Source organism: Stylophora pistillata, chromosome 1 (assembly GCF_964205215.1).
Source record: "Stylophora pistillata chromosome 1, jaStyPist1.2, whole genome shotgun sequence".
NCBI lineage: Eukaryota > Metazoa > Cnidaria > Anthozoa > Scleractinia > Pocilloporidae > Stylophora > Stylophora pistillata.
The window spans coordinates 44,810,305-44,832,815 of NC_142519.1; the positions used below are offsets into that span (position 1 = coordinate 44,810,305).

The 22,511-nt window shown below is 36.4% G+C and overlaps 3 protein-coding genes across 10 annotated transcripts in view; 2 read left to right on the forward strand and 1 right to left on the reverse strand.

The window, feature by feature from the left end:
- LOC111325169 (gamma-aminobutyric acid receptor subunit beta-2-like) lies at positions 1–10,282 on the forward strand. Of its 2 annotated transcripts, none has more exons than XM_022928923.2 (10): positions 1–142; positions 1,852–1,938; positions 2,434–2,534; positions 2,853–2,920; positions 3,322–3,539; positions 3,988–4,070; positions 5,661–5,798; positions 6,483–6,697; positions 7,439–7,600; positions 7,891–10,282. In XM_022928923.2, exons 2-10 carry the CDS (start codon positions 1,862–1,864, stop codon positions 8,086–8,088), a joined length of 1,260 nt encoding a protein of 419 aa, XP_022784658.2. In that variant the 5' UTR covers positions 1–142; positions 1,852–1,861; the 3' UTR covers positions 8,089–10,282. The 2 variants fall into 2 exon arrangements, with proteins under 2 accessions (XP_022784658.2, XP_088615175.1); XM_088759049.1 differs by lacking the exon at positions 1–142 and adding an exon at positions 639–1,171.
- The window catches only part of LOC111325166 (gamma-aminobutyric acid receptor subunit beta-2), a 15,886-nt gene continuing 2,784 nt past the window's right edge, over positions 9,410–22,511 (reverse strand). For 2 of the 6 annotated variants that reach the window (XM_022928913.2, XM_088758992.1), the window contains exons 3-9: positions 14,685–14,774; positions 14,085–14,259; positions 13,564–13,781; positions 13,102–13,184; positions 12,683–12,820; positions 11,652–12,037; positions 9,410–11,196 (exon numbers count right to left, since the gene is read on the reverse strand). In XM_022928913.2, the coding sequence (XP_022784648.2) occupies positions 10,921–11,196; positions 11,652–12,037; positions 12,683–12,820; positions 13,102–13,184; positions 13,564–13,781; positions 14,085–14,259; positions 14,685–14,764 (1,356 nt within the window). In that variant the 5' untranslated portion in view covers positions 14,765–14,774 and the 3' untranslated portion in view covers positions 9,410–10,920. Of the gene's footprint in view, positions 11,197–11,651; positions 12,038–12,682; positions 12,821–13,101; positions 13,185–13,563; positions 13,782–14,084; positions 14,260–14,684; positions 14,775–14,878; positions 15,028–15,075; positions 15,233–17,486; positions 17,660–20,691; positions 20,713–22,511 lie in introns of those variants that run through there. The other 4 variants (XM_088758996.1, XM_022928914.2, XM_022928915.2 and 1 more) reach the window with 4 other exon arrangements.
- LOC111325168 (gamma-aminobutyric acid receptor subunit alpha-3) overlaps positions 22,063–22,511 on the forward strand; it is a 15,560-nt gene continuing 15,111 nt past the window's right edge. For both annotated transcript variants that reach the window (XM_022928918.2, XM_022928920.2), the window contains exons 1-2: positions 22,063–22,202; positions 22,304–22,373. The gene's annotated coding sequence lies outside the window, so the exon portion shown is untranslated. The remainder of the gene's footprint in view (positions 22,203–22,303; positions 22,374–22,511) is intronic.

Sequence of the window (22,511 nt, forward strand, 5' to 3'; positions counted from 1 at the left end):
TTTCGTTTTATTGTTTAGCCGAGATTTCGGTGGGATGCAACAAAAGATTCCGTTCTGTGCGAACGCTTTCGAAAACAAAAATTTAAAAGGTGCAGAGTTTCCAGAGGAGAAGCGGGCTTTTTAGCTGTTACAAAAGGAACTAGTAAGATCATTTTATTTCAGTACTTTAACAAGCCACTCATAAGTCTGAGGGAAAATGCAAAGCTTTGATATCAATTATGAATTTTCATCTATTTTTGTTGATATTCCACTTTTCTCCCGTGTAGACTTAAAACGTGTCCATTCCTTATTTAAGTCGGTGAATAGTAAAGACTATCAGGGTAGTGCTTCTCTAGAATGTGTTGTAAAGAAATCAGGAAATTTTCTTCCGCAGTTAGCAGTTACTGGTACTGGAAAATTTGCATTTCTCTCATTCAAGAAAATGGAGTTTACTTTTAATTTCATAAGTACGCAAATAATTATTTTTTCGAGAGGAAACGTTTTGTCAGTGGCACTGAGTCGGTAACACAGTTTGTTACACTCTACTTTCGTTTTTGACTTCAGTATATTCGAAATGTTTGACCGTTAAAAAATGCATTGTTAGTAAACAATTCACAAATGAGAAAGTCAAAACGTATCTTATAATTGGCCCAATTTACTAATAAAACTCGTCTTAATGCGGATTTTAAAGTGATACTATTGAGGGCTTGTAACGTTTTTTATACGAAACTGCTGAATCAAAATCATATTTATAGCCCGCTAGTCGGACAAGTGTTGTTGAAAATATCCAGTTGTACTGTAATTATTAAATCTCTATATTCATTCTCCACTCCATTATTGATGACTTTTCGGGAACGCAAGGCTTCAAATGTTCCTTTTGAGAACTATTCTATCAAAAAAGGATTTCATCAGTCCAATGAGTCCCTGTAGTGCAGCTTGTCAATAAAAAGCTCGACATCTGGATAAACTTTGGTTTTCTATCGAAAGGTAGAACCGGCCAGGAACTAGATAAACCTGAAGAGGAACTACATTACACAGTTTGAATTTCACATCCTAGCACGTACCGGTATAAAGTTTGAAGTTTGAGTGCCATAGAAACAGTAGCGATCATTCGAAGCTGTGCACGATCTTTGTGGAAGTTTCCCTTTGGAAACAATGATACTTCACTGTAAATTACCGAGGGAAATCAGAGGTATAAGAATGAATTTAGAATTTCCAACAATTTTTCATCAAAAGCCATGTTTTTTTCCTTCTATATCAGTCAGTTTTATATGCGTTAATTGGAACAGAAAAGTACTCTGATTGCGGTCAGAGTGGTTTGAACTCCTATTAACGCACAGTGGAGTTCTTTGTAAATTTTTCATGCTGAAGGGAAAGCCTGATGATTTTTTTCTCACACTCGAAGACACTTACTAGTGAAAATTGGGGCACAGTATCATTCTTTTTGCTCATCTCCAATCAATTGAACAACACGATTAGAAAGCGAAAGGTTTTTTTGTCATCCACATTTTATTGTAGAAAAATCGAGGAGCATCTTTGTGAAACTCTAATCCTGTATCTAATTTGTTATCTTTTTGTCAATAAAGTCGCAAAATTTCAAGGCGTGTGCTTCAGTTTGTGCGCTGATTACCGAGTCTATTAAGGAACTTGCTCTCTGATAATTGATTAAGCAGCAAGAGGTAAAGTCACATGAAGTGATGAATAAACCACACGACACACCTTTGAATGCAGGGTGGAACTTAATTGGTCTTGTGCAAAATCAGGGTGGACATATGACTGATCACCTTAAGCTTTCTTCAAAAATGACTTAATACTTGTAGGTACTATGAGAACGCGCTCACTCACTCTTAGCTCCCCTTCTTGATATCACAGACCTGTTACGATGGAAGTCAGACCAACCTTGTTAGTTGCCTTCAGTATTGCATTGATGATGGCTTTCGTCAAAAGCGAGGATCCAATGTAAGTATTCTGATGTCCTGCACTTTAAGCCCCGTCCACCTGGAAGGTTTTCTTTCATTTCAAGGTTTTGCTTCGCATTGAATTTTAAAAACAAGTTAAGTTTTTTTTTTATCGACAAGTCCCTTTTTCCTTAAACGTACATGCTAGTCTTCGAACATGGAAACTCGTCCTAGAAAAACCCGTCAAGACACATACTTCTGAGTGTCAGTTTGTTAGTCTATAACACCACGCCTTCTCCTGCATTTGTTTCAGTCCAAAACATACCAGCCACACGCATTCCAAATAAATAGTTATTTAAACACAGAAGAGGCTTCAATATTTAAACGCGATGGCGGGTTTGTCGTTTCTTGGAGTTCTTTATCTGATAGATATTTTTTTAAGTGCTGTTATTGACTGATAAGTGATTTCCAAGAGGCGTGTTCCAATTGTTAAGGCTTTCGATAAGTGTGCAGGGTATTCAATTAACGTAGGAACTCATGCAATTATTTCTCTCAGTGACAAGTACAAGAAAACGATGGAAGAGGCATATAATTTATCGGTGGCGATCAACAACAATCTAAAGAATTATGATCGAAAGTTGCGGCCTAATGCTGGAGGTAAGCGCTGATACAGATGCTGTAATCAAAGCGTGGATTTATTACCACTATAAACATCAACTATCTTTGTACACCAACCTCGGAGCTTATGCATGCTAGTTTACTTCATTTTGCATATATCTAACCAAGCATATCTCATTCTGCATCTTCGCCTCTTTTTTTTTTAAGCTTTCTTGATTTACACATACTTAGAGCCCACATTACTTTTGAACCCTCGCAAATTTCAAGGTTGATTTTATCTCTTAGTTGCCTCAAGATTGAACTGCTCTTATTAACTGAATTCAGTATAAAGTTTATCAATAGTTAAATTTTATGTAGGTGAGCCAGTCATGGTCCAAGTGGAGTTTAAAGTTATTTCATTCGGGGAGATTAAAGAAGTTAACATGGTAAGTTGCTTTTGACTTTACATTTCTCCATAGAGGATCAGTTAAAGCGATGATTCTATATATGTATCTTAACCGGAAGGCAGTGTGTCCTGATTGCTGCGCGTTGCATTATCAGGGGTGAATTTCTATACCAGTCTAATTGCTGCGCCTTCTTTTGTCTTTCCATCATTTCTGATCGTAGTTAGTCGGTTTTCAGAGCATCGGATTAGAATTGCCGCGCCTTATTTTGTCTTTCCATCATTTCTGATCGCAGTTAGTCAGTTTTCAGAGCATCGGATTAGAATTGTGAGAAAAGCGGTTAATATACTGAATCTAAAAAAAGTGTTCAAGTCATTTCTGAAAATTTGAGTATGGTGAAATGGTTAGTTCAAACTATTTATGGTGTTTATCATCAATTGTAGGAGTACAGCATGGACATATTCTTCCGCCAGTGGTGGAAAGATCCCCGAATGAGGCATAATTCCTCTACTCCATTTAACATGGCGTTTGACCCAACGAATGTCTTCTGGACACCAGATACTTATTTCTGGAATGTTAAACATGCAAAATATCACTACGTCACTAGAGAAAACATGCGGGTCAGAATATCTGCGGATGGAGAGATATACTTCAGTACAAGGTGAACTTAAAGTTCTTGTACATTCTTTGTCAGAACCCGTGTTTCTTTTCAAGGGATTTAAGTGGTCTTAGTGCAGTATTGAAATAAGTTACGAATACTTTCAAATGCATTTATGGCAATGCTACATGATAGAAATAATGTCTGTTCTAGAGCTTGGTGGCCCTTACCTCGTAGAAAGAGAATACTGTCACTGTCGCATGAGGCGGCTAGGATTATTCTTTCTTAAATCAAGTATCTAACAATAGACAAAGATGTTCGCAAGAACATAGGAATACCAAAGGCTTAGTTTATCGCGATATCACCATGCTATATAACAAATAGACCAATACATAGACTGACGCCCTTGCAGGTGACCTCTTAGTTTAACTCCACCAACATTAAGCTTAATTGCGACGTACAATTGTAAAAACTCATTTTGGTACTGTTTTGATACAAATTATTTTGCTAGAATAACAATTGTAGCTCAGTGTGACATGGATCTGCGCCTATATCCAATGGATACCCAACACTGTGCATTGAGAATCGAGAGCTGTGAGTACAGTAACAGACCTGTTTTTTGGTTGTTGTTAATTTCGAAAGTAATTAAAGCAAAACTAATGTGGTGCTGTGTTTCTTTTTACATTCAATTTAGAATCGCATCATTGAATACAATCTCGCATTCTGATTGGTTAAGGAAGCGAGGTATTTAGCGTGGAATTGCGAGTTGAAAACGAGGCTAAGTGATATTGTTTCGCATCTACGTAAGCAAGTATCGTCATTAAGTTTGGTTTCTAAGTAATTTTAAAATGTTTTCAAAACCATTGTCATCTTTTAAAGAGCCAAAAACAAAAAAAGCGTTTTTCAAGGTGAGCCTAAGGTTCTTCCTTGTTTTGAACTCAACAATAAATTCTTGAAGAGGCATGAAAAACCTCTTTCGCTCGCGAGAACGCGAAAGCGAGAAAATCCAGTGAACGCGGCCCAGAAAAAAAAATCTCCGAGCTAACAGGTCACGCCAACCCGGGTTCAATATCCAACTACAGCCATAATCTTTTAGAAAAACAATAAAGGATGTCAAGCAAGTTGGCTGGGTTTTCAGTCGTACCACTACGACTGTCACAGTTACCAACGCCAGTGACTGTCCACGCATTGAAGCCGTTTGCGAGAAATTTATGTCAACAGCCTTGCACTTCCATCAGCAGTTGGCAATAACACAACAGCAATGAATAACGGCAGTGATGATCTATCATTGGACTGTTCACCAATGTATCGTTCAACAACTCTCCAGTGAATATTTCCCTCAACTTTCAGTCGAATACTCATCCCAACGATTCAGCTAATGGCAGTTGCCTGTAGTGAATTTCTACAAATAAAAAGATAAAAGTTTTGGACTTTGCATGAAAGACTTCTATGTTCTTAAAGGAATAAGATATCGATCAATGCACGTATTTACACTTCAAGGTACTTACCCGGCTTATATTAATAGCGATGTTAAACTTTCAGTGCTTTCGCTTGCACACTTCATTTCTTTCTGTTTTGCCACCAGAGACAAAAGGTGTAAATTATTTTCTTTCTCGAGCAAATTCAGTGGAAATTTGAAAAAAAAGATGTTAATAATAAACGGCTTGTAAATTCAGTGAAATACCACCATTATCCTTAAATAGCGTGAAGCTTGCTTAAAAAGTTTGAAAACGAATATAAAAACAAGGTTCAATTAAAAGGTGTCGAAGGTTCTAACGTACACGACTGACCTTTCTTCCTATTCGCTAACGCAATGACAGTTCTGACAGTTGACTTCGAAATGGCTTTCTGGAGCGCGCGCTCAGGATGAAAACAAACTATATTATTGCTCTTTTCTTGTTTTTCAATTTTTATTCAGTGATGCGATTCAAGGAGAATTCGTTACCTGACTCATATATTCCGCGTTAAATTGCACTTGAAAACCAATATCGCACTCATCGCTTCGCGATTCGTGCGATATCGGTTTTCGCATGCAATTTAACGCGGAATTCCCTCGTCAGGTAATGAATTTTCCTATGTAATTGGTTGGTTTCACGATTTTCGGAAATCAGCAACATCAATCTTCCGCTCGCCGATTGCTGCATGTAATTACTGAGTCATTTCTGTTTCACTGTTTCTATTCAGATGCCCACACGGTGGCAGACGTAGACTATAAGTGGAAAATTGGAAAAAATAAAGGGATTGAGATCGTTTCCTCAGAGATGGCGCAGTTTGATCTTCTTCGCGTCGTGACTGAAAACAAAGCAAGTACCAATAGCAAAGGTGAGCTTACACATGGATTCAAAGTAAAGATCCTAAATTGACGTTACCTTTTCCCAATAAGGACTGAGGAGTCTTGCCTCCCCAGCTCATCAGTGTTTCTATTGTATGAAAGACGAAGCCAACAGTTCTACTGAAAGCTTGTATGACACAAGAGGATCCCACTATCCACCTTACATTCTCTCTTGTGACTTATTCTCAGATATACCTCTGTGCTTGTTATACAAGAGACCATTCTTCCCTCTTAACCTTATCCGGGAAACGCACTTGTAATATTTGCTCTCCACCCATAAGAAAATTTGAATCTACAAATTAAAATTTTTATCGCAGGCAAGGTTACCTACGCATATTTGGCCCATCATTTGAATCGCTTCAACAGTGCCGCACATATTCCACGAGAAAGCACAATTACTTGTCCACTGTTATTCATTTTCCATTTCAAACAACACTGTTATTCTGAAGTCTCTAAATTTTTCAATGTTTCGCTTCAACGAAGGGCTAACGCTCGAAACGTCAGCTTTTGTAATCGTTACGGTGGCCAATTTACCATTTCAACTTTGTTGATATATCCAAATTATTTCGTTACCCCCACCGACGCAGCCCCAAACAGTTTCTTTAGAGACTATCAGCCTTTATTCAAAATTTTCAATGTATTGCTAAATGGTAGCCATACTTTTCTCCGTTCAGGTTCATTTGCCAAATTGGTGGCGGTCTTCTCCTTCAGACGTCGTCTTGATTATTACATTTCATCTGTGTACGTACCGGAGGTCATCCTAGTAGTGCTGTCATGGTGCACGTTTTTCATCACACCCACAGCTGTTCCGGCAAGAATATCACTCAGTATCACCACTATCCTGACTACCATCCTTCTATCCAGCTCCTTAAACTCAAATATTCCAAAGGTAATTATAACATAACCAAAGTAAAGCGCGCGCTCTGATTGGTCAACTTAGCGTCCCCCATTTGCCCATGGGTGTACGCTGCTGACGTGAGCAAATGCAAAGACTATATTTCCGTTCGCGCTTGTTTTTTTCTGGTCACGTAAGATTTGTTAAATAAAAGGGAACTCGTTAGCTACAATGTATCAATGCTATGTTATAAAACAGATGGTAAACACCACAGCGTACACTATTGAGTTATGAATGCACTTGGGAGGTTTGCTATGCACTCAAGAAGCTAGAGTCGCTCTCGGCTGTCGCCTTGCGCGACTCTTACGCTTCTTTCGTGCTTAGCAACCTCCCGCGTGCATCCATAACTCAATAGTGTATGCTGTGGTGTTTACCATTTGTTAAAACGAACGGGTATTACTTGCACGGGCCTGTTATTTAACCGTGTTCTAACCCATGCTCTTCAAACCGTTGATTTTTGTGAACAGCGCGGTCAAGTATGCTTATGGCTAGCGCGAGAAAAGAATGTTTCGTCTCGAACAACGGCACATAAAACATTTCGGTGACAATAATACGTCTGTAGATAACCCTCGTTTAACAACTGGCTTTTAGCACCTTGAAGTTAGGCCCAATAAATAGTCAGATCATTGGACGCGGTGGTATGTGCCGGACTTTTCTGAAAAGGTCGTTGATCGGGAATAGAGAAAGCCGTTCCCAAGCTTTAACAATTGTTCAACTGTCACTTCTGCATTTTAGGTCAGTTACATGAAAGCCGTAGACTACTTTATGCTGACGTCGTTCGGCTTCATTTTCACTGCTCTGGTGGAATACATCATCGTGCTGAACACTCCTGAGGCATTTTCGGATAGTTGCTACTGCTTCAGGAAGAAGCAGAAGAATAAACCAGTTCAAGCTCAGGTAACTCCTATTCATTACTGTCATTGAGATAACACCAGTGAGTTAACTGCTGAGACAATTTTATTGTCCATTTGTGTTACAAACTTTGTCTCGCGCAAGCTTCATCCTAGGATTCTTCTTTTGCTATGTTTTGAATGCTTTACGTCTGCGTTAATAACTCCTGAAGAATTTTTTTTAAAAACTGTTCCTCTAGTACGTATAGGGAGGAAGGATTGACACACTTTACTCTTGTGCATTTAGCATTCGCTGCTATTTTCATTACCTGTTTAGTAAAATCGTGCTTGTTGCAGGACGGACCAGAGGAGTTAATTCTTAAAATCAATGCTTCTCCGAAGAAATTGGACTTGGGCAAGCCCAGCAGACCACCTGAAACTAAACCAAGCGCCCCCAAGGATCACTGGGTTGACAAATGCTCCCGTATCCTTTTCCCGACCTTTTATGCCCTTTTCCTCATGGCATATGTCATACATTACAAGAGCAAAGAATGAGGGAACACTCCTGCGACTGGTCATCTAATGGAATGATGCCAATTCATGAGTAATTCGTGGTTATCTGTCTTCATGGTTGTACGGAGTACATTATAATTACTTGAACAAATCAATTTGCAGTCATATTGGAATATTCCAGCTTACAGTCTTCGCGACCCAAAAGTGACGTGAGGAACCAGTGAGGCTACGCGAAAATTTTTAAGTTTATATCAACTGTTAATATGCATATGATAAGAAAATATTTATTTTGGTAGCTGAATTGTGATGTGTGGAGGCTTTCGCTCTTCTATGAAAAACTCAGGAAAAAATTTTATGCGCTGTGATGACAAACTGCAACCTTCGCAAGTGCAATTGCAACAATGCTAATACAATGTAAATTGATATATCATTATTATGAGAATCATAAGAAGAGTAATATTATACTATAATATTCATATTATGATATTCAGGTAAAAGGAATGGTTGGGAAATCTGCCAGAAAACTTGAGAATGATGCCGTAAATAGATTATGCAAATTTAGGTTGATCTTAACTAGGCAAGAATATGAACCTTGGACTTAAGGCAACAAGAACTGTCGAAGAAGTAGTCGTTCTTCTCACAAAGCGTCGTTGAAACACTCCATTCCTATTCAGTCACAAATATCTTAGATTCAAAAACGGAGTACTTCCTTCAGGGAGCTTTGGACGACCGTTACCTTTAAGAAAGTGAAAGCAAAAAACAAATTTCTCTCAGAAGTAGTACTTTTTGAGCCGGTTTCTGGTTTGTCGTGGCGTAAAAATCCAGGACAACTGAACATTATAATTGTTTCGTTCCTGATCAATTCGGAGATCTTCACACATCTGTTGTCTAAAATTCAAGTGTGGTGGGAATGAAACGTTTGCTAACTGTTCCATGCTGGGTTGTAGTTACTGGGAAACTCCTCCGTTCTAATTGCTTGAGAAAGTTTTCATTACTTTATCATTGCATAAATCTGGAGCGCTTCAGGAGAAAAAAAAATGTCCTCATTTATCTCGAATTTTTCCCAAACGTACCAAATCTGCCACTTTTTGGAAAAAAGCAAATCCCCAATCGTCTGGATTTTTTTTGACATGCGTAAAACAGCGTTAAGGACCTAATTGGATAGCAGGCGCTCTCCCAAAACAGTGGCTTGAAAACATAAAGCACATACTCTATATATGCAACACTAAATTTTCCGACTGAGGGGGTTTATGGGCCCATTGTATTGATGAAGTAACAGCAAGATAAACTAACTTCATACCTTTAATCATCCCAGCCCAAACGCTTCTTGCAATGTTATTGATAAGAACCATTTAAACCAAACTATATTTAAAATTTAATCAATCAGAAATCTACTTATTATTCTTGTAATTACAAATCAAGACCTGGTTAGCAAATCAATTTGTAATATTTAAACGTTTTTTTTTTTTTTTAACGCGATAAGAATTCGTGAGCCTTAATATAGCTTTCCTGAACTGAGGGTACAATAATAATTATGTCAGGAAGAAAGCGTATATCTATGACGAGGAACATCTCAATTAATGGTTCATCCTATAACGAGCAAAAAGTCTACGATGGATAGTCATTGTAATTGTTAAAAAATTGTTAAAAAGGCAGGACAAATAATATCAATTGCTTTACATGAAGAAATGATTCATGTAAGTAATTTATCTGCGGTCTTTTTGAGCTTATCCTGCACCGCTATATGTAGAGTGTTCTTTCATCAGTCAGTAATGAACGCCGTCCCAGGTACTTATTTATCATCTAAAGATACAAACTTTTATAACCGATGATTATTCGAAAAAGAGTTCGGGAAGCAGGACTAACAACTACCAGTTGCTTTACTTAGGATAGCAAAGTTTTGTGCATGTAATTCTTCTATACCAAATCTTTGAGCTAACCCTACATCATAGAAATGCTTTATTGGTCCAGTTGTGGGCTGGTTTGTAGAAAATTGCCAAAGTTGTTTTTCATCTTCGTGCAATCTGATTGGTTCCTTTAAACAAGCAACTGGTTCTTGTATTTAGTAAAGTTGCCTTCTTGGCTGGGAAAAAGATGGGATTTAGAGCAATAATTTCACTCTATCAACGCTAGTTAGTTTTTTGATTATTTTCTTTCCGCCTTTTGAGAGCCGTGACCATATTTTTTGACTGTACAGAGGTCCAGCGAAATTTAGCATTCGACCAATGTACATTCATACATTCTACGGTAAAAAAAAAACCGTACCCCCTGCTGTGGAAAAAAAGTTGTTAAGAAAAATGTAGGGGTCTCCTCTTTAGATTTTTTACTCTAATTCACTAATTCTGCATTTGCATCGCCAAAATCTCACCCACTTCGGGTTTACTTGACAAATTGCCTTTTTCTTTCAATTTCCTAATCTTCTCGTATAAACCATCTGAGACTGTCCGTGTCAGATACTAAAATATAAAATAGGGCACTCATCACCTGCATGCAAAGAAACCGTTTGTTCCTTGCTACTAAGACTCTAATTACCTTATCAATATCGGTAGAAAGAAGACCTCGGCCAGCTTAACCTGGAATGTGTTTCTGAATCCAGAAGGCAACAATTTTTTTTATATTGTAAACCACACAATTTTCAAGAATATTTTCCCTCAGCTTCGCGTTTTTTTGAAAATTACATGTTAAAACCTTCGCGATATCGTTTTCAAAACTCAGGCATTATTTAGATAGGTTGATTTTTGTGCTTTGTAAGTCAACGTGGGCGGTTCTGATACAGAAGTAATTATCGACTTTCACCTTATATATACAGTTGTTCAAAAATGAATGGAATGAAATGTCGTTAAAAACTCCACCGTCACTTTCCAACTGAGTTCATTAGTCCAACACATTTCCTTTGGAGTCGCTCTCCTCCCTAAGCGCACTGTAGTATATGGTGTACGCAACCAGAAATGTGACGTACAAAGTAGGGAAGAGAAATCTCGACAAGCGGTCGATCCAGTGCGCCTTGGGTTTTGTTCCTACTTGCGGCATTAAGGGAAGTTGCTGTTTTGGCTGTGGCTTCAGTTTGATATTTCCCTTGTTATTCCTGATTCTACAAACTCCTTCATCCATCACCTGTACAATTAAATCAACACTCCCCTTGCTGTGTGCCTACAAAGAACAGATACCTTTCTTTACACTTTGATCCCAGGAATTTTTGGTCTTTGGAACTATCAGAATCAGGGGAAATGTTGTTAGCTGATATGAAGTGGTTACTCAACGATAAGATTATTTGATGGAAAAGGCTCTGTCAGAAGTACGTAATCTTGGTCAAGCTGGGAAAGAATTTCATGAAGGATTTCCCACTACCGTTCCTTTAAGCACTTCAGTTAGCCACTTACTGATACACAGGGTTCGTTTGTGATAGTCTAGTGGTAGAATTACAAACTATTTTAAATTTTGGTTACATTTTCTGTTGAATTATGATAGGAATTCTTTATAAAAATGCCAAACGGAGAAGAAGTACGAGTTATTGAACTGTGCTGTCATTAATTAACCGAGAGAAAATTACATTTGCTCCTTTTCCAACGATTTATGTTAAAGATAGTATTTTCTCTACCACTTACTTCACATTCCATGGCAATTTCTTTTTTGTCTGCCTTTTTGTCCTTTTTGAACCAGGAGGGTGGAGTAAAAACTGGACTGGTGTTGAGGACGATGATGAATTCAATTAACGCGGCAAAGATGAAGCCAAAAGAGGTCAGCAAGAAATAATCGACAGCCTTCATGTAGCTGACCTTAGGCATGTCCCTGTTAACGTTGCCTTTGAGCAGAATAGAGGTCAAGATGGTGGTGATACTCAGAGCTACTCTGGCAGGGACAGCTGAAGGGGAGATGAAGAAGCAACACCACGACAAAACAACCAGGACTACTGCAGGGACAAAGATTGCAGAAACAAAGCTCTCGGTGCGCCGTCGAAATGAAAACACCGCCTTGAGACTAGCGAAGGAACCTGAAATGATTGGAGAAAAACGCATTTGGGCTTAGTTACATTTCTCTAAAATTGCTGTTACGTCACTTTCGCTTGTTCACCGGGTAACTCGCATTATTTGGCACGGAAAAGACAGGTACAGTTTGCTATTTAGGCCTCGCCCACCTATTCAAAGTACTTTAGTCATCTCCTCAGATCGTTTTCCACGGGGAACTCGTTGAAGAAATTAACCGCCCAAAAAATAGTTTTTAAACTTGAATTTCCACTTTTCAAATGTCTCAAGCTTTTTTAGTTGGATTACTCATCACATTCTATTTTAAGAATGATCCTATATCGATATAATGTAAAGCCTGTACATCTGTGTAATGACGTAAACCATTTTTCCTTTATCTATGCAAAAGATATTATGAAAAAGAATTTGAGAAAGATAAAGTACAGTTAGTCTTACTATTGTGAGCTTTCTTCTGAATTATCTAAAAATCATTTGCCTTAATATGAAACGAAAAAGGAAGGGAATCTACAGCACGTCAAATTTACATCGGATTAATACCAAAGAAAGCTCCTTGTTTTTGTGCGTACATATAGGAGGACTACGGTCATTTCATGGAGAAATACCGTCCACTAATTACTGCTCATAACTTTAGCCACTGTATTCTAAAAACTCACCTTTACTGTTGGTCTGCGACTTCGTGTAAGTTTTAACATCAGTCAGATCGAACTGAGCCATTTCCTTAGACACTATCTCTACACTTTGTTTATCTCCTCCCTTCCAGCGGTAATCAACATCTGCTGTCGTGTATGCATCTAAAAGAGATAAATGAATATCTTTTTACTTTAACAGATCTAAACCAAGACGTTTGACCAGCCTCGTAAATCTACGCGGTTTCTAGTTTTGTTGGAGTAATTTTCGGACGGATTGCCGGAAGAAGCAACGAATACATGCGTCTTAGATAATAACTGTCATAAAGATGAGAAATGTCTCAGGAAGCTGTGGTAGCATAAAGTTATTCCAAAATTCCTTCGAATTACGGGGTTTGTCTTGTTAATATTATGTTTTTCGTCACTGTGAAGTTGAATACACTTACAGCTTTCAATGATAAGAGGACAATACTGTGTGTCCATTGGGTAAAGGTGTAAATCCATATCACATTGGGCTGTTAACGTTATCCTGGGAAAAAAATCACAGAAAAGTTCTCATAAATCAACGTTAATCTTTTTGCTCAGGAATGCCCTAAAAACAGGCTTAGGCAGAAAAGAGCTGAGAAGAAGAGGTACTTATTAATTTGGGGATATGTTCTGATTAAACTCCAAATTCTGAGGCTAAGAATTAATGGAGAGGTTTTGACAGATACAACGGGAGTAGATAGAAAGTATTAAGATCTTGCGATTAATAAAGATGCGACATTGAATGATCTACTTCAAGATATGGAGTAGTGTTGAATCCGTTTGATGAAAGTATTCACTAAGAAAAAGATGCAGGTTCTTCGAATCGTGATTACTGTGAGTTTGGTTTGAATTTTCTATGGTATTTATTTCTACAAATTTACCTTGTGCTGTAATAAATCTCCCCGTCAGGAGATATTTTCACTCTCATATTCTCCCGGGTGACGTAATGATATTTAGCATCTTTTACATTCCAGAAGTACGTGTCTGGAGTCCAGAAAAGCTTTGTGGGATCTGCTGCCATATTGAAAGGTTTGCTATAGTTATTCTTAAACCTTGGATCATGCCACCACTGGCGCATAAAAATGTCCATCGAGTATTCCTAAAAGAAAAAGAAAGTAAAATTCACTTTGTTCTTGGAAATAACGACAGGGTAGTAAGATTTCTCTAATTCTATAAATCAATGATAATATTGAGACTCTTGATAAAGCAAAAATTACTCCTTGAATTAAGCCAGGAGTGGCTGACGTCATGATTAGTTACCAGGGAAACTAAGTCATGTCAAGATTCTTCGGCCTAGGTTTTCTTTTTAAATAGTGAAATGGTGATCAGTTTTCTACACGTATGAATTACGTGATATTTTAACTTGAAATAAGAAAACCTAAGGTAGATATCATAGACATACCATATTGGCTTCCTTGATTTCTCCAAAGGAGATGACTTTAAATTCTATCGTCACGATGACAGGAGGTCCCCCTGCATTTGGCCTTACTTTCTTGTCATAGCCGTTTAGGCTCCGGTTAATCGAGCGCGACAAGTTGTACGCTTGAATCATATTACTTCTCACTTCACTTGTAATTCTGAAATCAATAACAAATAAATTTTCTCCGGAACATTCTCACTTATGTAGGTAGTAATTTTTTACATCTGGTCTCTGTACAGCTAATAAAAACCAAATTTTCTGAGAACTTACGAAATATTTTTCGTTAGCACTCTAGCAGATTTCAGAATTCTAAATAGCCTCTGGGAAGTGTCCGTATGCATTCCGATAATAAAAAACTATTCGTGCCGTACATTTCCGTGTTAGAGGAGTCCTTGAATAATTGGATTGGGTAAATGTGATAAGTGTTAGTGTGTTTTTTAGCTACTAAACTAATTTTGAGGCAGTCTGGGACTCTGCAGACATAAATTTGTGATAAAAGCTAAAAGTTTTCAACAAAAAGAAGAAAAAAATTTTTTTTCAAAAACGAGAAATATAGGAGGTAGATTCATCGTAAATACTTACTCTTTACCAAGTCCGTGAGCAGCAAGACTGAAGCACATCAGAAGCGCTGAAGCAATACGAAGATATAACTTCGCCATCATGGATATGTCACTGCAAAGAGTAGAACGATACAAATAACCTTACCATCAAGGAAACTACTTCTGGTGAATTGCGTTTCGAAATTGTTTTTTTCAAGTTATAAATCAATTCTCTACCTGTTATGATTACTTTGAAACTGTCCCGATTAGTTCACAACTTTGAACATATTTCTCAGATAGATGAAATGCGCCATTTCGTTTGATAACGTTCCAAATTTTCTTCTTGTATTTCTTGGTACTCGGGCGAGGGTAAGAACCATAATGTTCTTATTATTTTACCTCATAAAATCCTGTAATTACTTTCTAATACTTACATAATTGATTGAACATGAAAATTAGTCAAGTTTCAAGATAGCTGTAACAGTTAACCTTTCCTCATCCAAAATTTCTCGTGATGAAAACTACTAATAAAGGAATTATTTTTGTCGTTTCTTCTGATGCTGATGTTGCCAATTATCAAGGTGGGTACATCCCCTGGAGATATATTTACGTTTTTGTATTTATCTGGAACTTTCCACCTGCTATTAACCAGCAGAAACGCGGTTGGAGTGTCTGTGGCCTCCATTTGATAATAACTTCCTTTCTTTCACAATTTTGTTGAAAATTTTGCTTTGTATTAGTTAAGGTACGGCTGTAATCCTGTGCTCGCAGTAATAATATAATTTTGGTGTTGTTAATGTTATCTTTATTTTTGTCACCGCATATCTTGATAACAGATAAAAAAACATCGCAGTTACAAGTTTTGAACACTATATGGGTTTGCGGGATATCAAACAATAACTTTGAGCTTAAATGTTTTTGTTTAGCAATTATACCACAAGTTTCCTATACGTTCGGATAGCGTCTGCTGCTTTCTTTTGCTAAAAAATTGGTTCAACGCCCAAAAGAGTATTTTCCAACACAATTTTAACGACAAGACAAGAATTAACGTGGGATATAAGGTGATATCAATTTCACACTGTAAGACAATGTTCTCTGAATACGAAATCAAAGTTCAAAGCATTTAATACTGAAATAGCTATCAACTTGCTTTTTCTTTCACTCCAAATAACTCATTTCGTACGTTTGTAGGCTTTATCAGGCTGGCAACTGTGCCACAGAAAACAACCATGTATTCCAAAACGAAAATCATAAATAAAAAAAAAAAACGACGAGTCTAACTAAGATTGTTTCTCTCAAATTGAGCACAAAATTATCTCTCTGTTCTTGATTATGGCTGCTAACTTTACAAATTGTCTATTTTTTCCTTTTCGTTCAGTTTTGTTGACATGCCATTAGCTGAACCTTCATTTTGTCATCAACACATTTTGTCTCATTCTACGAGTGTAGTAATTTTGTATCTCCACATCCCCAGCCATGTCATGCTGATTAGGCCTAATATGGTCAAAATAACAAGTTGCTGCTGGTTGTGAACTTGGCGCCTGACGTTTGGTATCTCACTCTTTTAGACAGCGACGATGAAATGCCACTAGCATTGTGGCCTTTGTGTGCATTTTATGGCTCGTCATCGTCATCATACTATTTAGTTTTGAATATCTAGAGAAGAACTATTTATTTGGAAGTTTTCAATTATATTGAAATCAAATCCTGTTATGTTTCTCCAGGTTTCCATTCTTTCTTCACTTCTAAGTCACCCTCTAAATTCCCAATATCTTTTCGACATAAAGCTATCTCTAAAATTTAAACCACCACTAGCAAAGAAACTGGAAATACGGACCAATTGATAAAAATAAATAAAAAAACCAAAAATAACCCCCAATAAATTCAACATTGATAGTTTTCTTTATGTATGCAAATTACAATTGTAAAGAAATCTGTTTTGTAGCAGACACAAAACGATTAAGAAACTGGAAACACACTGTAAGGTCAGATTATCTGCCCGGCCTAAGCTGATGAACAAGCTTTTTTTTTTTCATCGAAAAATATAAGAAAATAATGCTTAAGGCAATAAGGCGTACTTATTTCGGCAGATTAGCATCTGTGCAGAAGATCGATGCCCTACAGAGAGAAAATTTACAAAAGAAATAGATATTTTGAAATGAAAATACTAAAAATTAGTTGTAAGCCTAAGAATCTTTAATCGGTTAATGAATGCCTTGACAAAGTGTTCGGCGGATAGATATGTATGTATCATTCGCAATACAAGATTTCCCTCGAGTATAAATAAACGTTTTTGGCATAGAACGTATCCACAAAACATATTTTGTCTATTTCAACCCGAAGTGAAAATGCCGTACTAGTTTCATCTAATAATACGTGAGATGGTTCGGCCAAAGATGTGTAATTCAAAAGGTCTTTAGTTCGCCTCAGACATTAGAATATACTAGCTCTCTTTATGTTAGCCAAACACTGAAAGAACCTAAACGAAGAAATCAAACAAGTGCTTGACCGCGTGCATTTACCAATTGCTACGTGGCTTTGGTTCCCTCGGTGCCGAAAAAATTAATAGTCGTTTGCATTTATCTTACGGATGAATGAAGAATGATCTTCATTCTAAACCATATAATCGATTTTTAAGAGGACAACGGCATTATTCCTAAATCCATGGAAAGCAAACTCGTTACTGTCGTTTAATAATCTATCAAATGTCGACAGATTTTATCAAAAGTGCTGGATTTTTTACTCATAGAGATGAAAACTGATGACGGAAAACATATTAAAACTTAAGTTTTGAGATGCGTCTTATATCGTAAACGAACAAAACAATTAGTCATGAAACGCTTACCTCTGTTTTAAGCGATTAGAGATTTTCTTAAATCAAGACCTCTTTTCAGTCCACTTGTGCCAGTCCTCGCAGTTTCAAATCGTCGCAGTAAAGTTGGACATGATAAGCTAGTTTCATTAATACTCGAAGAAGAGTTGTTTGTTGATAAATCTTGTAGTGCACTATTGAGGTGTTGGAAGCATCGATAGTTTAGTCTCAGGAGACAGTAAATAATTCATGCGATTCGATAATCGACTCAGCCTTCATGATATCACCTGCTACCAAGTACAAGAAATTGATCTTGTACCATAAAATATTTGTTGGGACGGGATTATTTAAGTATTAGGAAACGATTTTCGAAATTCTTTGACATAATATAACTAGGATATGATAAATTAATTTCAGAAGATAGAAATGTTTAAGTTCATCCATCGTGGCCTTAAACTTAAGGATATTTGTTCTCAAATGAAGAATGTTTGTTAGCTCGGCGTTATTCAAGGATATATAACAATAATATTTGCAGTACTTTGAGATAATTTAAGAAGGATAAAATAAATCAATTTCAGAAGATAGCTATATTTAAGTTCACCCACATTGGTGTTAAACTTTAGAATATTTGCTTCTCAAATGATTTTCCATTGCTGGTGAAGCTATCATTATTGGTCTCGAAGAAACTGGCAGGAAATTCATTAAAATTTCTTCGCAAAATTCCTCAGTTAGTCAGATGTTAAACGAGCTCAGAGTTTTACACGAATAATGCACAAAATTAAACGACTCAGCACCATGTGGCTAAAGAGTTTCCTCTCATTGTACACTCAGTGAAACCAAATACATATCACTGCAATCAAATGCAAATGAGGTTCGCATGCAAAGTCAAGCTCAGTGCGCACACGCTTGAAATTCTTCATACTCTCTTTAAAATATAAGGAGGCATTTTTCATTAGTTCTCGGAAGTCTTTGTGACAAAATTTTAATTGAAACTTTGCTCACGAATGAAGTCAGCGGAGGAAGTAGATTTGCTTTTGAGGAAACGAAACGGCGCGGAAACCACTTTTCAACGTAATTTATCGTTTTCCATACTTTTCCAGTGCTTAGATGCTGATTAGAAAATGAAAAATGATTTCCATTTTATTATTACAAAAAGTAGAAAGAACATTTTCATGTTGTCTTGAATCATTCTGACGTCGTAAAAATTTCAAATTGGATTCAGTGTTTTTCAAATACGAAAATAATAGCTTTAAATTTTCCATGCTCACATCTTCTTTGCTTAAGTTCAAACATAAAAGCAGTCACTAGGCCAAGTAAAAGAAAAATTAGGCTTTACAAGTTCTTCACCGCTTGAGACCACATCTTAGCCAAACTGCAACTCAGAAAAAAGAAAAGCAGAAAATATGTTCTTTGATCGTTTTATAATTATGCTTCTAAGAGACCGAGAATTAGGGTCAATCTGAAAAATGTAGTGCAAGCCTGTTACATAATAAACCAAAATGGTTAAATTTTAGAGCAATCATCTCTGCAGGTCAAATATTACAAAATCCCTGGTATTTTCATTCATTCATTCCTTTTATCGGCCATTACCAGAAAAAAATTAACCGAATACAAAATTTATGATACATCGAGATAAAAAAGAACTATTCTAACTAAATGAACCTCAAAATCAAATGAACTGAAGAGCGGTAACAGCAAGAAAGCCTATTCGAAGCCGGTGGCTTATAAAGTATAGGCTTCCTTAGACTATAGGATAAACCACATCGTTCAAAGGTGCTAAATAAAAATTTAGATTAAGTCAAAAAAAAAAAAAAAAGAAAAGAAAGAAAAAGGTGTGTAGCTTAACAAAGAATATATTTAACTAAGAAAGAGGAATTTTTTAAAGCCTTTTGCTAAACAAGCTAATGCTTTCAGAGTATTGAGTTTCCCGACTTAGCGTGTTGAAAAACTTAGGACCTTGAAACCGAATTGAAAATTTTCGAAAATTAGTTCGACAATGAGGTATGCAGAATAAGCTGTAATTTATTGTATTATAAGAATGTATCTGGCTAGCAAGAGTAAACTTCTCATGAAAATAATTAGGAAGTAAGCCCCTTTTAAACAGATACATAAATCTACCTATTTGGTAGAAATAGAGGTCCGAGAATTTTAAGATCCCATGTTCTTTAAAAAGAACATCGGTATGTGAATTAAAAGAAACTTTAGATATGATTCTCATTATCTTCTTTTGCAGAATAATAATACGATTTAAATTACACTGATATGTCAATCCCCAAACTGAAACACAATAAGTTAAGTAAGGATTAACTAAACTTTAATACAAGGAGCGTTAGGAAGTTTTGGAAAGGCAGAAACCGGACTTGTAAAGAATACCAGTTGATTTTGATATTTTTCTAGAAACGCTAAGAATGTGAGGCTTCCATGACAAATGCTCATCGAGGATAACACCCAGAAATACTGTTCTTTCACACGTCCAATAACATTGTTGTCAATTTGAATAGATATGTCAAGTGCCTGCCTTTTTTGGTGAGGACTATAAAATCATAAAATTCGATTTTTTAAAGTTAACGGACAGCTTATTCGCTCGACACCACTGAGTTAATTTAAGCAATTCAGTTCAAGATCTCAGAAAGTAAATTAAAATATTTGTGGGAAAAAAGTATATTTGTGTCATTCGCAAAGAGAATAAAGTCTTAGACCTTTGACACATTGCAAAGATCATTTATATAGAGTAGACTAATTGTGACTAATTAGCAGGGAATATATACTATATTAAAGGTAAACTGCTTTTTGAAATTAAAGAAAAAGAAAATTCTCAAAGAACGTTCAGAGTAAGGAATTTGTAAATATTTCTGTGATCAAAAGTATTTTTATGCATTTTGTCGCCAGTCTCGCAAGGGATGATTTGTTACCTAGCAACGATTTTTCTCGAGTTATAACTTCAAAAACATGTAAATTTGGATTTCCAATTTTTTCAACCTTTGAGTTATCACTAGAAATATCTTTATTAGGTTATAGTCTAATCATGCTTAAAAAATACCAATGCCCAAACATTGAATGGAAAGATATCATTCCAAAGTCAAATTAGTGATTTCACGTCAGCGACGTAGATAATCTACCTTAAGAAAACGCCAGAAATAATTTTTCATCTAAGTCGTAAATCTTCTTTTAGATAAAAGTCAATTTATCTCGCAGATAAAAACATGTAATAAAAGACTGTTTCTAATGTACAACTTACCTTCGGAGAATCTGAATTGAGCTGCACGTAGAAGTCGGGTGCATTTAAAATTCAAAGACAAACGTTAAAAAAATTTAGTTAGTTTGGTTACACCTCATATTTTTTGCGTTAAGCTCATTAGGTAACCAGTAAATATTCAAACACTCAATTTTGATGACCTTGTGTCGACCAAAAAAGGGTTAAATATTATCAAACGAAATGCTGGGTATGCCAGCATGAGTAATGTAGAACCGCATGTTACGTTATTTTGTCGATAGCACACCTTGATTAAATGGTCACGGTACCCAAAGAGGCCTTTCTGCCTAAAAATACACAATTAGGAGACAAGTTGTTGTTAAAGAAGCAGTTTAAATTCGTTTACGAAGAGGGGAATGTATATCAAAATGCATGTAAAAATAGTTTGGGAAATTCAACATGATTTTGCGGTTTTGTGCTTGTTTTCAACGCATCTGATAAAGGTCGAATGAGTTATCTGATCATCGTGTAGGCGTTCTTCATCGTTCATGTTTAAAGATTTATCTCCGCAAGGTGAGTGATTCGATCACTCCATTCACTGAGTCCCATCCTGAAGAGATCTCTTTTTGAGTGCTGTGAGCGATGAACCAATCCGAACTACTCGCGGAAAGATTTGAAGTTTGGTTAAATATTTACAGCGATGAAAATTTTCCTTTTAAATCGAAACAAAACCACTAAAGAAGGTAATTACATGTAATAGTCTGTTTTAGTTTATGAAGAATGCCTTTAGATCCGCGACAAGATGCTGACGTCGTTTAGCCGATGGAAAGCCTGTAAATTTATCGTCTCTTGCTGTGTGTCAAATTAAGCCGTAACACCTCATGCAATATTCAGCATTACAGGATACGTTTTAATTTCTTTGGTTCATCATGAAGTGAGTGTTTGACGCCTTATTTCTTCACCTTAATTCTCTGAGACAACAATATTTAATAAGATGACTGTCGATTTTGGAGTAATTCTTTGTAATTCTTCTCAATCATTTGAGGTCCCACAACAGATGAAAGTTATCTTCACTTGTACATTATATTTATTCCAGGGTCTTTAATTCATTAAAAATATAATATCAACTTGACACTCCTTGATCAAAACTTTAGAATTCTGGTTTTAAATATACGTAATTAATCTTCCACGAATCGCTTTGACCAAATTTTTCATTAACTGATGCCAATGATATTTTCAGACGGAGAATTTGATCGAGCGGAATTTTCTAAAGCGATATAACACGTGACAGGTGGTCTGATTTCAAACGTTTTTTGTTTGAAGCGTTCTGTTTTTAAACTCCGAGATCTGAATGCGGATAATGAGAGGAACAATAATGAATAACAAGACAAAAGATCGATCATAATCAACTGGCTTTGTCGTGTGCGTATTACCAGCGTGAGACAATAGCCTCAGCTTTGAACAAACCGACGTGTTCCTTTCTACCAAGTTTGTGTTTTTACCTCTGAATCACTGTTTTAAACCTTTGTGTTTGAAGGTAGAAATCTGAAGAAGAGGTATATGTTTTGGGGTAGAATGAGGGTGAAGGGAATTTCAAAGCCATTTCGTAAACGTTTCCAGAATTTTCGTTGACTTCATATGTTTTTTTTCTTTTAAGGTCGATATCGCATTGTACTCGACAAGGTTTCTTTGCTCAGACCAGACATTGAGGCTCAAGGGAAACTCAGGTACATTGAAATATTACTTTTCCAGTTTTTCTCGTGAAGTGATTAAATAATTTTATTTTGTCATGAAACTTACCATGCGAGACAAAAACAGAGTTAAACGATTCCTCTCTTCGTTAGTTCTGATCAATTAAATTACAT

Excerpts from the sequence above, each read along its gene's own strand:
- LOC111325169 (XM_022928923.2), top strand. The coding sequence starts at position 1,862 with ATGGAAGTCAGACCAACCTTGTTAGTTGCCTTCAGTATTGCATTGATG. Across the intron at positions 3,540-3,987 it reads GAGATATACTTCAGTACAAG|AATAACAATTGTAGCTCAGT; the intron begins GTGAACTTAAAG and ends TTATTTTGCTAG. Across the intron at positions 4,071-5,660 it reads TGCATTGAGAATCGAGAGCT|ATGCCCACACGGTGGCAGAC; the intron begins GTGAGTACAGTA and ends GTTTCTATTCAG.